Below are 17,483 nucleotides of genomic sequence, written 5' to 3'. Positions count from 1 at the left end.
ATGAATGGCAGGATATGGCAGTAATATGTTCTATCATTTGGCTGCTCATTCCAACGTAGAGTGGAAGGAGGATGTGATGATCACTTTGTAATGAAAAGAGTTGAAACTAGCCATCACCTCCAAGCTTGCAGTATGTTGCCCTATTACCATTGGAAATGTAGTATAGTTTGCCACTCTAATAGAGGAGGATATGTAGCATCATCCTCCTAGGGCTACATAAATCCTTCAGCTCGAGAAATTATTAGTGGTGTTGGGTGCGAGAAATCTGTTAGAGTAGTTGACTAAAGGAGTTCATACTTCTACCCCTTGGAGACACCCCTTGGAAGACTCCAGAGTGATTTGAAACAATTTCTAAAGTCTGCAATTAAGTCTTTCAAATGTTAAGGTCGATGAACGAGCGTTTTTTAGTCTCAACGTGATTTGCATGAGCAACTTTGTACTTTGATGGTACAAATATTGTCATACAAATTTAGTTTCTTATGAGTAAGCTGAAATTTGAAAATTGAGCCACATCCTAGTCCATACAAGATTGCTTGACGTGAATAATATCTTCTTGAAGGCCCCTTATCATTGGTTTCTTACCTTCAAAATTGGTTCAAGTATGGAGATTGTGCAGTGTGATATCCATCCTCCCAAGGTTAAGCATGATGCCTGGGAAAGTTCTCACATTTTCTCCATCAACTAGAAAAAATACAAGTGATGCCATCTTGAGCTCTTCCACTTACCAAACTGAAGCACACCATTGGTTTCTTTCTTTGAATCGAGATGATTCTTTCCATGATGATAGAATCCTTGGTGCTTCCCCCAACTCATCTAAGTCAAGTTATTTTTGGAAGGAGGGAGTTGATGTCAGATGGGAAGCGGGTAATTTGATGGTCGGCTTTTTTGACCCATTAAAACAAGTTTGTTTTGTTAATTAGTAGTTTTTTGACCCACTAAACCAAGTTTGTTTAGTTAATTAGTGGTCGTTATGCGTGTTTATTTTAATTTTTAGTAGGTTTATGTGTATTTGGGGTTTGGTTTACTCTAGATTTGTCTTGGGGTTTGTTTGTAATTTTCTTTTCTTGTAATTTGGGCTTTCTCATAAGTGGGCTGTGAAAACCATGTAAGAGCAGTTTTTTTTTTTTTGGTGAATTTGAAGTGGAAGTTAACACGAGTTTCACCCACCGTGTTCTTCCATTTGCTTCTTCTTCTTCCCTTGTGTTTCTATTTCTCTCCCCTATTTTCCGTTTGAGTGGCACATTTGCTGCGCTTACTATATCACTTTTTTTTTTTTTTTTTCTGGTTTTCTTATGTGCATGTCGTATCATCATGTGTATATACTGTTTCTGTACTTTACTGATTTTATTTTATATACATAAATGTTAGTGCTTATCTTTCTTCTTTTAATATTTTCTGATTTTTCAGCAAAATGTCATGTTTGCAGCTAGTCTGTGGCATTCTTATGAAGATTAGTATTTCTGTTGATTTTTGGCATGGATGAACTAGAAATATCTCTATCAATGTCTCCAATAACTGCTGCTTCCATTGATGCAGATTGTCATACTTATTTGTCAAATTAGGGTAAATTCTATGACAATTGTTCGAATGAAATTGAATGATGTTCCAGAGAATCTAGATTATGGCACAAAGATTTCATGTAGTGGTGGCGCTTTAACGAGTAATGTGGAACAGGTTTGCATTTATGCGAGGCTTTCTCTTTTTTCTAGTCAGTTTTTGCAATCGTACCTGTACTTTCTCATTGAATATGCCTGTTGTAGTAGTTTTAAGATTTGCATATTCATTGTAGATTTTCACATGTATTTTTATTGTCAAATTATGGTTTTACCTTTTACTAATACTATATCATTACTATTCTGTAGGTTAGAGTCGGTCAAGCTATTTATAGAGATGCCAGTTTGTTCAACCATTCGTGCCAACCGAACATCCACGCCTATTTCGTTTCACGTACTATCTTTGTACGAACAATAGAATTTGTGGCAGCAGAGTCTCCTGTTGAGATATCCTATGGTCCACAGGTTCCTATTTCAACTATGGTGTTTGCTTTTATGATGCTTCTCTGTTCTATTTTATTTTCTGTCCTTTTAGAGGAACTTTCAACAATTGGTGTCCCCCCCCCCCCCCCTTTTTTTCTTTCTCATTCAAATTTTCATTTGGGATCAACAGAAATCCAAATCAAGCCTTGAACTCCAGGGTCCCAAACCCAACCTTTCTGTATTTGGAAATTGGAACTTCAGGGCTTATTTGGGGAAAACTATTTCAATTATGAAGCTTTATGGTTTACTTTTGCAGGTTGGGCTGTGGAACTGTAAAAGTCGTCTTAAGTTTTTGGAAGATGAGTACTCATTCCAGTGTCAATGTTGTGCGTGTTCTGAAGCAAATCTATCTGACCTTGTACTGAAGGCTTTTCACTGTGTTAATCCAAATTGCTTGGGTATTGTCTTGAATAGCTCTGTGGTTAATTGTGAGGCCTACAAAATCAAGTGCTTTCTAAGGTCTGCCAAAGAATGCAACTTGATCCCTAATCTTGAGGTACTTGGTATTCATTTTTTTTTTATTTAGCAGCATTAGTTTTCATATATGTATTTGTATTTTGTAAGGGACAAGTTTGTCCACAGGAATATCTATACTTAGGAGTATGGATGGTCTGAGAGGGCCATTCTCCTTTGGCCAATTATTTTTTCTCCCTCTTCTCTTGTACGACTTAAACTCTCCAGTACTGTTGTTTTCCTGGTTACTGAATTAGATTTATCAGGTTTACAACATGGTTTTGGAGCACTATACTTCTTGAAGCCTGATTAATCTGACTTGTAGCTTTCCTCTTCCTCTTTTCTCCTCTCCCCCATCAATTCTTAAATCAGAAATCTCCTTTCTTTCCTGAGAGTTGTTAGGGTTTCTTATCCTTCTCTTTTCAGTCATGTGCATATCTTATGGGTACTGGGTGGGTTTGTGGTGATCTACCTATGAGAAGGGTTTCACATACTGTTTCTGGCAGATTGCTACTGCTGTTCTGCTGTTTCTTCTGGTTGGTTCTGTGACGATGCTGGCGTGATGCTGTTTGTGTTCATGATTGGTTGCTGGCAATCTTATATCAGTTGCTGTTTGCTTTCTAATTGATAATTGATAACTGAATCTCCTGTCTGTCCTTCCGTTTGCTTTTAGAATTTGCCAGGCTGGGTATATCATCTGCATTGCTGTTTGAGCGCCTGTTATTATTCTGTGGCATGCTGTTTTTATGTGGTCGCGGTTGACTTTAGCATGATTCATAAAGACACCATTTATGTGTTTAATTGTCTCTAGGATGCTGTAACTTCTGTTTTGTGGTTGTGGCGACCTCTTTTGGGATGCTGTTTGTTCTGGTGTATTCTTTGCCTGATATGCTTTGTTGCTGGTGTTTCTCAAGTTTGTATCATTCCTGGTTTTCTTTGGCCTTGCTGCCTAACGATTCCTTTTGACTAGGCTGCATATTCTTTGTGTTGATAACTGTGTTGTTATGCCTTTGACACATCAGGATTCAGCTGAGAATGCCATGTGCTGATTGCAGCCATAAAATTGGCTGGTTTTGCCAGTTATCTTTTATGATTGCAGGCTCTGAAGGTGTATATTAATGCAGAAGAATACTAAATGTTTGGTGAAGCGTCCATCATTTCATGACTTGAAGATTATGAGGATTGATGAATTAAAATGATAGATAATCTGCGCTTTTTTCAAATGGTATGTGTTAGATTACGACTTTACCTAAAAGCTTAAGCTGTTAGGTTGTGGGCCAACAATCTATGTCAAACTTTAACACTCCCCTGCTCGAGCAGCCTGATAGCATGTGGACAGATAACATGCAATAAATAAATCCGTAGCAGGTAATACAATAATATTTATAAACATCACACAATAAATGTGAGCAACGAGACTAGAACTCAGGATACCATGTTAGATTGCCACTACCTAAAAGCTTAACTGTTAGGTTGTGGGCCAACAATGTATATCAAGCTTTAACAGTATGGAATCAGAGGGTGCAACTAATATGATGTTTCATCTTGCTAAGGTCATGTGGAATGATCTCCATGAAAGTTTCAAACTCATATGTTTGAACTGAATGAGAATTTTTTCAAATTCGACCAAGAGAATAGGATTATTATTGGTTATCTTGGTCATTTAGTATTGATAGAATCTGCTAGTGTTATGTTAGTAAGTGTGGGTAAGGGTATTATTATCATTGGTATGCACTTTGACATATATTATAAATAGATGATGAGACCTATCATGGTGATTAGATCTTCCATTTCACTCAATTATTTGACAAGGTGTCGGAGCAAGATCTGACCTAAACCCAAAGTGCGTAGCCGCTGGCAAACCAGACCCTAAACATCATAATCCCATGCAAACCTGTTGCTTTATGAGCATCGTCCACATTACCAAAGACTTAAAGCAGGTTCAGGAGTTGTTGGAAAAATCCTGGACGCTACTGTCTTTTCTGTTATTGTGATTCTTTTTTTATATTGTTTGTCATGTTCTTGTGGTTTGCTCCAATTGTCAAAGGTTGTATGTTGGGATAGAGCCCATGAATTCCAAAAGGATGTTGTTTGCTGTGTGTTTCTGATTTGCTGCTGTATCAAGGTTGTGTGTGTTGGGATGCTGTCCCCATATCCCAAAAGTATGTTCCCTCGTCAGTCACTTGTTTGGGATGAACAACATACTATAATTATCTCTGAGGAGTATTTAAGGTTCCTGCAGTTTAGGCATCCCAACAAGCATCTTATTACATTGCATCTTTTGCTGAGAGAGGTAATCCTATAGTTTGTATGTCATGGTATCTCTCCCTCTAGTCCTAGGGTTACCGAGTGTGTACCTTCTGCCCTTGATGAATCCCTTCCTTTGCCTAGCCTTCTAGATCCTTACCTATTATCTTTGCCCAGTTCTCCTATATCTTCATCTAATTTGAGTTTTCCTCTTTGCTTGGATCATCCAATGTGCAGATGTACACATGATGACTCAAGGGTGGAAGGGTGGAGAGCCTCCTTGAACTTCTACTTCTATGCCTCTAGTTCCCTCATAAGATAATCCTATTTCCCATGATGTTGATGCTTCTGTTGTTGTTCGGAAAGGTAAATGCGCTTGTAACCAACATCCAATCGCTAATTTTGTTTTTTATGATTTTCTCTTCCAAAATTTATTCCTGAAGCTCCATCCCATTCTTGGTGGATGGATGTAATGGTTGAAGAGACGTGTGCACTACATGATAACAATACTTGGGATTTGGTACCTCTTCCTCCTAAAAAGGCTATGGTTGGATGTCATTAGGTGTATATTGTGAAAGTCAATCTAGATGGTTTTGCGGCTTTTTTTTTAAGGCCTACCTTCTTCTTAAGGAATATACTCAGGTGTACGGCTTGGATTATTATGACATTCTCTCTAGTTGCCAAACTTGCCTTGCTTGTTCATCTCCTTGGCCACCACCCAGGGGGCAACAAAATGGATTAATGCCAAACGGGTGATCTGTGATCCGCTTGTTTAGATTAAGTTTGGGTTTAAGGTATGGTAACCCGACCATTAATGCAATAAGTTAAGCTGGTTTAGGTTGGGTATCCAATGAGTTAACTGTTTAACCATAATTGCTTTTTTTCTAAAAAAATATTGACTAATATTTATTCAAATTTTGTGGAAAAAAATAATGAATAGTCAAAGTAAGTGTTTTTTTTTTTTTAATTTTAATTTTTTTAAAATTTTTTATTTTATTTTAACTTTAACTCAAATTTATTAGCATATTAAAGAGAAAAAATAGATAGGTTTTTTTAATAATTTTAACTCATAGTAGTTGAAATATTAAAGACAAATAAAATTAAAATATTATTTACTTATTAACGGTTACCCGATTATGAGTCGCTGGTTAATTGGGTGCATTTGAATTTTATGTTTTATATGCTCATTTATAAACGAGACAACCCAAATCCAATCCATTAATGATTGGAGTCGTTGATTCGTTTTGCCACTCCTACCACTAGCACTTACATTAGTTGGATGAATGGAGCAACTAGATAGGTTTGTTGCTTAGGGAAGCCTAGCTTAATATGTCGGATCAAGAAGTTATTATTTCATTTAAAAGAGTGTCTTGGAGTATTGTTTGGTAAATTTAGGGCTATAGTACTTGAGTTTTTGACCTGACGATGTGCAATAGATCACCATAATTTATTGTTAGACTACATTCAATTGGATTTTTCTTGTTTTGTTTGTGGATGTTGTGTTTATTGGTGATGATGATCAAGGTAGCTGGGGCTAAAGCATTTCTTGTAGAATAATTTTCAGACTAAAGGTTTGGAACCATTAAAGTATTTATTGATTATAGAAGTTTACAAATCTCATATAGAAATCTTCTTCTTATATAGTAAATATGTTCTCGATATTTTAGATGAGATTGGGTTGATAGGATCTAAATTTGTTGATACACCCATGGATACTAACAGTGAGTGCCAGATATTGGTGATTTGTTGTTTGATCCCAATTACTTAATTGGATATATATTTTTCAGCAAATGTTGTGAATCAGTTTCTTGATTTTCTGAGAACAAGTCAGTGGGATGCAATAATTTGCATCTTGAGATATCTCAAAGGTGCGCCTATGAGAGGTCTCTTATATTAAGATTGGGGTGAGTACCATGTTTCCTTGAGATAGGATCCACAATCAGGTATTGCATTTTTGTTAGTCGTAATTTGTTTCTTGGAAGAGTAAGAAACAAGCTGTTATGGCTAGGTCAAGTGTTCACTGTTGAGTTTGATTATAGGGCCATAGCTCTCAGTACATGTGAACATGTTTGGTTGAACATGTTGGAAAAATTGGGGTTTTCCACATTCTTGATCTATGATAACCACAACCTTGTCTTCCATGAGCGGAAAAAAACACATTGAAGTTGATTGTACTTTGTTCATGAGAAACTTGTGTATAAGTGCATTACAACTACTTACGTGAAGTCTAATTTGCAGCTTGCTGATTTATTCACCAAATCCTTGACAGGTGCTCATGTTAAATTCATTTGTAGCAAGTTAGGAGCATGTGATAACTATGCTCGAGTTTGAGGGGTAGTCTTTATGTTTATTTTGATCATTTAGCTCTATTAGTATGTGCTAGTGTTATGTTAGTACGCATGAGTTAGTAAGGGTAATATTGTCATTGGCATGTACTTGAGATATATTATAAATAGCGGGATAAACGTATCATTGTGTTTAGGTCTTCCATTTTACCAAATTATTCAACATTTAAGCATTCAGGTAACTTCTTGTTTAATGTGGTATCAGAGCCATAATTTCCAAGAGGTCCTAAGTTCTAGTCTTGCATTTACTGTGCGGTGTTTAAAAATCATTTATATCCTAAGTGAGTATTATTTATCGTTTGTTTATCTCCCCACGTGTTATTGGGCTGCATGTGCAGGGGATTGTTAAAGCTTGATATAGATTTGTTGGCCCATAACTTAAGCACCTAATAACTTAAGATGTTAGTTAAAGTGGTACTCTAACAAGATCTATCAATGAATACTACAACTTCATAGGGTGTTTTGGAGAAATGAAATCTCTATCTGTTGATAAGTACATTTGAGATGTTTAAGAATTGGAAAGCAGTATTTTTACTTGATGTGTTTTTTAGGTTAAATCTTGAACTTTAAATCATTGTCAAATCCTTATGGGAAAATCCATGCCCTTTTCCATTCAAGTTTATTCTAGACTCTAGAGGATCCTAGAGGATGGATCTAGTTGTTCTTCTCAAGTTGAGACCAAGAACAACTTAGCCATGGTTGGTGTTATGTTTGGCCATGGAAGTGTAGAATATTGATAGTAAACTTGGGGCTCACAGGGTAGTCACGGAAGAGGTATTGGTGGTTTTGGTAGGGGTCTTGATTGTCATGGTACTTTATTTGTACTGATCACAGAGGAAGATCACACTCTGGATTACAGAGGAAGATCACACTCTGGATTATGGTTGGGATCTATATGAAAAACTAGATTAGACAAAGAGGTCCTTTGTTGTTAGTTATTTCAAAGTAAATTTTTTCTTGCACATCTAGCCTTTATATTTGCAAATGAGGATATAATCGAATCGACTATTATCTTAAGAGGAGTATCAACCTGTATTCACATGCTTTAGCAAGTCCAAAATCATTCCTTTATCGAGTGCTACTGTTGCCCATTAGGTGTAGTTGGGCTTCTTGCTCCTTCATTTTCTCATCCTTAAATTAATTTTGATAGAAAAAAGAAAACCGATTCATATTTTTTATAAAAGAATGTACAGACAGGAGAATAATATCCTCTTATAAAAAGAAGAAACCAAAATAGACTAGAGACAAACAAAATGAAACTGCTTTCCAATCTCTCCAAAGATCCAAGGAAGGCACCCCCTTCAAAACAACATGCTTCTGAAGACCAGAGAGAAGCCAAGTAGTGAATCCTATCCCAAAGCAAAGTACCATAGCTACTCTTCCCTTAGAAGGTACAAGCATTCCTTTCCATTTAAATTCCTCATAAAACTTCAACAATGCCACTACTCTACCAGATTGAACCATCTCTACTCTTCCCAAATTTTGTAAATGAGATGTAATAATTCTTCCATTCAATTTGGGCAAACCCATTCTCCCCATAAAAAGAAAAATGGCATACTCCAAATTCCCAAAGAAAAAGAGCTTGCAAAAATAGATGCAATGTAAATGTTGAGCTATTGAACACAAAAAAATCGAAGGTAATGCCTTCAAAGGCCTCCTGCTCTGCAATTTATTGTTGGTGTTAACTCTATTAAGAACAACCTTGTAGGGAGCATTAGCTTTCCACATTAAACAATGAAGGAGAAATTACTTAAAGGATCCGGTCAAATGGTTAAAGAAAGATTTTGAAGAATAGAAACTTCACGAATCCAAAACTCAACTCCAACTGTCGCTTAGAATGAGATATTACAGCCCTCAAACAAAACCAACAAAGAAGAGAGTTCCTCTAGCTCCCTATCTTTTAGAGGGCTGCGAAAGTGGAATTCCAAGAAGTAACCCATTTGAATTAGGAAAGTAATCAATGACATTTTATTGTGCACTAAAGAGAGACAATATAAATGAAGAAAAGAAATGTAATGCCCAATATTCCTCACCCAATCATCTTCCAAAAAAGCATTTGAGACCCATTCCCACAACATATTTATATAGGGAATGAAATGATATTTTTGAGCAATACTCTTACAAGGACTCCCCATAGAACATCTTTAACCCCAATCAGTGTCTAGTTATCCTATTGTTAGAATGTAAGCCAAATTTACTTCTTTCAACTTTATGCCAAAGAGAGTTCTACTCAAAGGGAAATGCCACAACCATTTACCCAATAAGGCAGTGTTTTTAGATACCAATTTTTTATAAGGTGAAGGCGTAAGGTGTTAGGATTCCAAAATGAATTGGGATTTCTAAATAATGTGTTTGGATTCCCAAATTAATTGGTATTTCTAATTAATGTTAGGATTCCTAAATTAATTGGGATTTCTAATTAATGTGTTATTCCCAAGTCAGTTGGGATTTGTAACTAGTGTTATGATTCCCAAATCAATTGGGATTTTATTTAATGTTATGATTCCCAAATCACTTAGGATTTTAATTTAATGTGTTAGGATTTCCAAATCAGTTGGGATTTAGTCCATTAAGGACTTGGATTGGGATATTTTACATTCCTAATAGGATTAGGGTTCCCTATCCCATATAAATGTAACCCATTGGGGCTTATTCATTTCGGCAATAGCATAATTTATAGCCTGTGGCTAATTTGGGGGCATATCCCCTCGAAGTGATTGATCCTATTTTCTTTTTCTATTTTTCATCCTTTCAATTTCCCTAGTTTCATTATGATAAAACTCTAGGGTCTTATCATTTGGTATTAGAGCTAGTGTTCTTGTGGATGCCATTAACTTGCCGAAAAAGAAAGTTCTTGGTATTCTTGATCTTCACTTGTACGTATTGGCCTAAAAAAATTCGGTAGAATCCTAGGTGGGAGCTAGGCTAATGCTGAACCTAGCGATATATTTAAGCCTCAATTTGAAGAGATCCAGGCATTGCTCTCTAAAATTCTCACTACATCTTCCTATAAAAAAATGGGAAAAGATGATGTCTCTATGTCAACTAATTGTAAGGAGCAGTTGTACGTGTGTGAAGGAGGTTACCAAGGAGAGCGTGACCATGGTCCTTGTATGGAGGTAGAATTTCCTTGGTGGGATAGTGATGATCCTACTGGTTGGTTTTTAGGGCCTAAAGATACTTTCGCTTTCACCGAACTTTAGAAACATCTAAAGTTGAGATTTCTGCTATTAGTAAAGATGGTGATGCTATTCAATGGTATGACTAGTTTGAAGCTCGTTATGCAATGCCTTTATGGGTAAAATTTGTTTCTAGATTACTTGTCTGATTTAGGCCGACTAGATATTGATGGAAAGCTTGCTAAAATACAACAAACTAGCACTGCCTTCAAGTACCAGACATGATTTGAGCAGCAATTGAACAGAGCTAAAGATTGGAACGAAAGCCAACTCATTGCTACTTTTTATTGAAGGTCTCCTACTTGACATTTGGCGTGAGGTCAAAGTGCATTAGCCATGGACTATGGCTGTTGCAATTCCTTTGCATGGTTAGAAGATTGTATTAGTATGTTTAATAATAATAGTAATGACATGAATCAAGGAAGATGTAAAGAAAGTTTCTATAAATAGAAAATAGTAAAAAAATATTTTAATAACAAAATTAATTTCTAAGATTGACTAAATTAAGTATTTATATTTTGTGATTATATAGAATCTATTTTAATAAATTAGGTAGATAATTTCAACACTTAATATTCAAAAATGTTGTTTTAATAGCTATGAGATATAAATTATAATAATTTAAAGATCATATTGGTATTTTAATTGTAATAGTGACATCATATCCATAATTTTTATTTCTTTACTCATTGCATGACCAAATCATGTTAGTAAATCAATGCGTGCCTAGACATTGACCAGTAAAAAATTTTACTTATTTAAAATATGGAAATTTATATTTTAATATTGTTGAATAAAACAAAAAAAATTGTATCAGCCCTAATAATTATGAAGAAAAAGAATAAATAAAATAAGATTTCGCATAGACATTGGTTTGCTCCTTCCCTGGATCCCGCATACGTGGGAACTTTGTGCAGTGGGCTGCCTTTTTTTTTTTTTTTTTGTAAATTTATATTTTAATATTGTGGAATTAAACAAAATTATTTTGTATTAGCCCTAATAAATTATGAAGAGAGAATAAATAATAACTAATAAAATAATTTTTCAATTTGAGAACTAGTCTTATAAGAAATGTAAGGTCAGAGGCTTGTTAGCTTATATATGCCTTTATGTATTAATATATACATATATAAAGGGCATCCTCGGGCCATAAGGCTCCCCACTTTGCGAGGGTAGGGGGAGGGTTATTGCAGTATACCCAGCATGAATTAATATATATTGGATTATGCATTTGTTAGTAAAAAGATAAAAACAGTTATCCCTGGATGCCGACAGGGACACAGAGAGAGTAAAAAAAACATCAAAGAAGAAAAAAAAAAAAGAAGTAACGACTGTCAACCGCAGGCCCACCCACATGGGTCTTGCCCCAGACAAAAGAAAGAAAAAAAAAAAAATCATGTGTCAGATTCTGGGGAGAGAAGGAAGAGAGAAGGAAATTGGAAAATACTTGAAATGTCCCTGCCATGTGTGAAGCAAGGACCACCTCCCCTGTTCAGAAATTATATATAGTAGATATTGGCAAAGTTTTGTAAGGAAGTTTATCTGTGACTCTGAGTGTGGTTTTGTAATCTATATATGCATCAATTTGGTTGATTATCACTTCTAGACCACTGTTATTACTTGAATAATTTCTTTTTTGGCTGATCTGCAACCAGCAGAAAAATTTTCAATATCTTTTTTGTTTAATGTACCCCTTTTTTATATTTTTATTTTCCTTTAGGTTAGAGCATTCAATGACATCCACAATACGGCTCATTGTGCATTTATGCAAAGTACTAGTTCTCTTAACATTGATCCTGGCTATTGCTTGAAATGTGGTTCCTATTGCAATGTCAAATCGTCAGATGAAGCATCAAATGAAGCTTGGATGTGTATTAGAAGGTATTTTATTTGTTTCTGTAGTCTTCTCAATTATGATTCCTCATGGCAGTCTTCTTATTCCTGGGAAGTGGGGACCACCTAATAAGAATAAGTCTTGCTTCTGATTTGCATGTTTAGCCTGGCTGTATGCAGACATAATTTCTTCTTTTTGATTGATTTTTCATCACTATTTTTGTGCCGTCATACTTACATATTCACTTAAGAGAAATTACTGTCTATCAATTAGCCTAGAAAATAGTTTTTCAATGGACACTTGTCCACTTAACATAGATACATATAAAGTTACTGTCTATCAATTAGCCTAGAAGATAGTTTTTCAATGGACACTTGTGCACTTAACATGGGTACATATCGTTCACAATAAATTATACTTTCTACAGGTTGCAGGATGCAATTGTATTGAAAGAGATCTCCAGTACTACACTGTCAGAAGCTCTGCGATCTCTTGCTCTGCTGAGATCAACATTGCATGCATTTAACAAGCGCATTGCAGAAGTAAGTTACAACCAAGATGCTTCTCACTGTTTCACTTTTTTTGTGAGGCACTTTGCCCTGGTCAACAATATTGAGTTCAACACAAGCTATGACCAATTACAATTCTACCATGTGAATATATATGGTGTGCTACATGCAGGCAGAAGATAATGTTGCACAAGCATTTTGTATGGTTGGAGAGTTACGATCAGCACTGGACCACTGTAAAGAGTCAATTAAGGTACAAATTTCTCTTGTACTAGTATACCAACCTGCAAATTTATTGGTTTTGCCTTTTTTATGGTGACTGGCATTAGTTTTCCAGAATTTTAATTTCCTCAGTAAATTTTGCTTACTGTAGAAACTGATGTTGGAGGCATTCATTCACTGTTGGGAGCCTAATGATGAGAAGAAGTGAACACCCTGGCGAACCATGTATTGGTACAAACGTACCAAAACATGGTACATTTTTGTTCCAGAACACTTAATCTATTGATCCAAAGTTTTAATTCAATGTCTTTCACTTAACATTTTATAAGTGGGGAGTCATCACATATTAAGTCTATTTCTATCATTATTATCGCAATAGAAAATCTCTTCTGCACTTAGAAACACCTGAACGTCCTCTCCAAAATATACATGTGACAGTACACTTTTTTCATCAATATATCTTTTCATACCCCTAGCATTCCACATTTTAGAACATGTGTCATGCCGCGATCCTATTCCTGTTCCATGTACCAAAACATTCCAGATTCTAGGTGACATTGGTTGGAAGTTAAATAATCTATTTGTTAGTAGCTTAGTATAATGAATCGAAGCAATTGAGATTGTGAGTGTGCTATTTAGAGACTCATGAATGTGACTCAGTTATAAACCCATGAGTGTCATTTAAGAATTTACAGCAGTGGCTTGCTGGGACGTGTGATGTCTTCCAATCCTCTTCTGAAACAGATGCTGTACGATGCTCCCCAATAGCTGAACCAGTAAGAGTGAGGTCTGTGGTGGCTGCATTGGTGATATGCAGGGGTTTACCATGAAGATCCTAGCATTGCTTAATAATATGACCCCCTCATTCACAGTGTACGCACTTGTGTGAGGACCTTACCACGTTCATCCCTACCACCTTGATTTCTTGAACCACCTAGAAACGTCTGCTGCTCCCTGGCTGTGATAGCCATAACCACCTTGTTTAACAAAAACAACTAGATGTCAAAACACTGGAACTAGGAGCTGAGGAATGGCTGCTAGAGAAGGCATGAAGTATGCGACAATAATCTCTAGCAAAAGATGCCAACTTTGCACTACAAAGAATATGGGACTACATTGGTTCAAACCTAGGTTTCAAATCGGCTAGACCCAAAGTACTATCTTCTACTCCTCTGCTCAATTCAGACATTTGAACTAGTCATGGATGTGCTTAATCTCCGTGAAGTACTTAGTAATGTTTCTCTATGGTAGTTGAAAGGACATCGATGAGAGATTGTACATGGTTATGTTGCTAGAGTATAGGAGTTCTGCATAGTCCTGGATTTGCTTGCATACTGCCAGATGCACAATAGAGAGACAACTAATGCATCTTCCTATGCCCATATTTTTTTTTTCCATTTGGCATAGTTGGATTCAGACTGAAACGAGTCTTCCGACTTGCCTAAGCCCCCATTTCGGAGCACTTTAAAAAAGTGCTTTAGCATGTATCACTTAAAATACGTAGTTGTAAAATTAAGCACTCAGATACTTTTTTGAACCAACTTTTTGACTGAAATCGGGAAAGCAATCTAGAATAGCCTTTTGGCCACTTATAAATGGCATTGTAGAGAGGCAGTGGCAGTTTTATAATTATAATGGATTTATGTGGCAATTATGTAAATTTATTGATATTCTCCTTCCCTCTATCACCCTATCTGGAAGCTCCACTCTTGCTCTCTCCCTCCCTTTCTCTGACCTTCCCTGTGCCCCCTCTCCTTTGTAGATTGCAGTGACCATGCCAACAGGACTGGTTGTGCACTGTGGTGGTGCTCTGCAACCAGTCTGGCCAACCCTGGTCTTTTGCCTTTGTCCTCCCACCCAAGGATCCCTCTCCTTTGTAGATTGTAGGCCACGCCACCTCTGCCAGCCATCAATGCTAACGTTACTGCCTCCTCCCTCTCTTCGTGTTGCTGCCTCTCCTTCACAGATCCCACTGACCACAGCCCTGCAAATTCAAATTTGAAGTAGCAAGAACTATATATTATTTTGAATTAATATTAAACTAAATTTAAATGTTAACTTAATTAATAATGTTATAATTAACGTTAGTAACAAGATTATTTTTAATTAAATAATGATCATATATTGTTTTACACTTTTACTTAATAGAAAATATTTAAACATTAATTTAAAATATTAATTGACCTAAATATTAATTGATTTGTTAATTATAAAATTGATAATTTAATTAAAAATATTGTTTAGAAAATAATCATATATTATTTTATTATGTATTATAATATTTTAATATTGATACAACATAGCAAGGATAAATTCATACAACACTTTAAATAGAAGTGAGTATCCAAACACCACTTTGTTAATAAGCATTTATATGTTAATATTAATACAACATAACAAAGATAAATTCATACAACACTTTTAATAAAAGTGAGTATCCAAACACCACTTAATCAGATTTTATATTTTAATATTAATACAGCATAGCAAAGATAAATTCATACAACACTTTTAATGAAAGTGAGTATCCAAACACCCCTTAGTTAATCAGCTTTTATTTTTAGACTTACAACTTTCAGCACTTTTCTAGTCCCATACTTATTATTAGCAATATTAATTAAACTGTGCATTTTTTCAGAAAAGTATTTCTCCATAAATGGTTCCAAACGATTCTATTTTGTTATAGAGATCTTGACAGTATTAGACTACTGCACATAGTTACTTACAATCTTCCATTCAACTTTAAGTTGTAACCTATTGCCACGAAGAAGGAAAACATATTTTTGGGATTGACCTCCTCTATTCCAACATGCACACAAACGAGATCAACAACAGAAGGGGTAAACAGCGAGGACAACTCACAAACACAATGACATGACACTGCCTCGGCCCTCCAATGAACTCAACTACCAGTGAGAAGCAGCCTCAATGATACTAGATGATCATTATCAGAGTGCCGCATGAGAACAATTAAAACGATTGGGTCATTGGCAAAAACACATGATTCAAAATTTGATAACATGGTTTATAGGCCATGTCAGACCAGGTCAGACCAAAAACATGGCTGTAGAAAACCTCACATACTGGTACGTGGTGCAAATCAGTCAGCCTAGAGAGCACATGAGGACATTGGGGAAGCTTCAGGGTTTCACAGGTCAGCAGTGTCAGTGGGTGGCCATGGTGTTAGTCTTGCAAAATCTCAAATGATTTTTGTGTTTCTGAACATGCGGCTTTGTCCAGAAAATTTCTGATAACTGCTGTTTTTTCTGGGTTAGATTCAGGCTTGGTAGTGCTTACAACTATCATATGGCGGTAGACATGCAAAAGATTTTGGGGTTTAGGGCTAGGATTGGCAATGAATGCAGCACTTAGGGTTTAGGTCTTGGAACCATGCTATGTTATCATGTTGACAGTGTTTTACTGAATTGGAAAACCTAATCATAACAATAGGTTTCCCTCTCTATTCATAATACACATCAAGTACATAACAAGTTTAGGTCTTAGGATCATGCTCTGATATCATGTTAACAGTGAATTGGAAAACTTAATCATAACAATAGATTTCCCTCTGTAGTTATAATAATACATTTCAAGTGCATCAGAATGATCGTAATATCCTTACACAAAGTAATACTACTAAACAGCGAATAACATGACCAAAGACCGAGAAAAGAAAAGTCGTGACAAAGGACTGTTTGCTCATAAAGTAGCTCTGACATATGAGCTGGTAGAAGGAATGAAGAAGCATATCCATAAGTTAAGATCTCAGATAGCTTCTCTCAATTTTCAGCTTGTTACTTTCAAAAATCAAATTAAGTAGTTTGATGGTTGAGTCCAAGATTTCCAGTCTCTTGGATATTGTTGATTTGGGCAGAAAAAAAAGGGGAATTAGGGACAATGATGTTCCCTCTAGCGTTCTAGATGCTTGTATCTACAATAATATACCTACTCCAATGCTAACCTCTAGCAAGGCAGATTATGGAATAGGACTACTTTGCCTGTACCACGGAGAAAGATCCAGATTCATGATTCAGTTATTTAATCAAAGAGAAAGATCCAGAGTTGTGATTCAGTTAGTTTAGGTCTTGGGACCATGCTCTGATATCATGTTAACAGTGAATTGGAAAACTTAATCGTAACGATTGATTTCCCTCTGTATTTATAATAATATATGTCAAGTACATCAGAATGACCGTAATACCTTAACTACACATAGTATTACTGCTAAACAGCCAATAACACGACCAAAGACCAAGAAAAGAAAGGTCGTGACAAATGACTGTTTGCTCATAAAGTAGCTCGGATGTATGAGCTGGTAGAACAAATGAAGAAGCTTATCCTTAAATTAAGATCTAAGATAGCTTCTCTCAATTCTCAGCTTGTTACTTTTGAAAATCAAATGGTCTGTTAAGCAGTTTGATGATTGAGTCCAAGATTTCTATCTCTCATAGATACTATTGATCCGGAGAGAAAACAAAAGGGAATTGGGGACACTGATGTTCCCTCTAGTGGCCGAGATACTTGTATCCACAATAATATACCTACCCCAACGCTAACCTCTAGCAAGGCAGATTATGGAATAGGATTACTTTGCCTGTACCAGGGAGAAAGATCCAGATTCATGATTCGGTTGGTTCAATCAAAGAGAAAGATCCAGA

General features: G+C 35.9%; 1 protein-coding gene across 3 annotated transcripts in view; it reads left to right on the top strand.

The window, feature by feature from the left end:
• Positions 1-17,483, top strand: part of LOC131144640 (uncharacterized) — a 72,694-nt gene that overhangs the window by 53,693 nt on the left and 1,518 nt on the right. For all 3 annotated transcript variants that reach the window (XM_058093402.1, XM_058093401.1, XM_058093400.1), the window contains 6 exons: positions 1,537-1,674; positions 1,863-2,018; positions 2,293-2,532; positions 11,981-12,141; positions 12,522-12,636; positions 12,776-12,856. In XM_058093402.1, the coding sequence (XP_057949385.1) occupies positions 1,537-1,674; positions 1,863-2,018; positions 2,293-2,532; positions 11,981-12,141; positions 12,522-12,636; positions 12,776-12,856 (891 nt within the window). The remainder of the gene's footprint in view (positions 1-1,536; positions 1,675-1,862; positions 2,019-2,292; positions 2,533-11,980; positions 12,142-12,521; positions 12,637-12,775; positions 12,857-17,483) is intronic.

This window comes from Malania oleifera, chromosome 12, assembly GCF_029873635.1.
Source record: "Malania oleifera isolate guangnan ecotype guangnan chromosome 12, ASM2987363v1, whole genome shotgun sequence".
NCBI classification, from domain to species: Eukaryota; Viridiplantae; Streptophyta; class Magnoliopsida; order Santalales; family Ximeniaceae; genus Malania; species Malania oleifera.
Note: the sequence above shows the minus strand (reverse complement) of the source record. Positions and strands in the feature narration are given on the sequence as shown.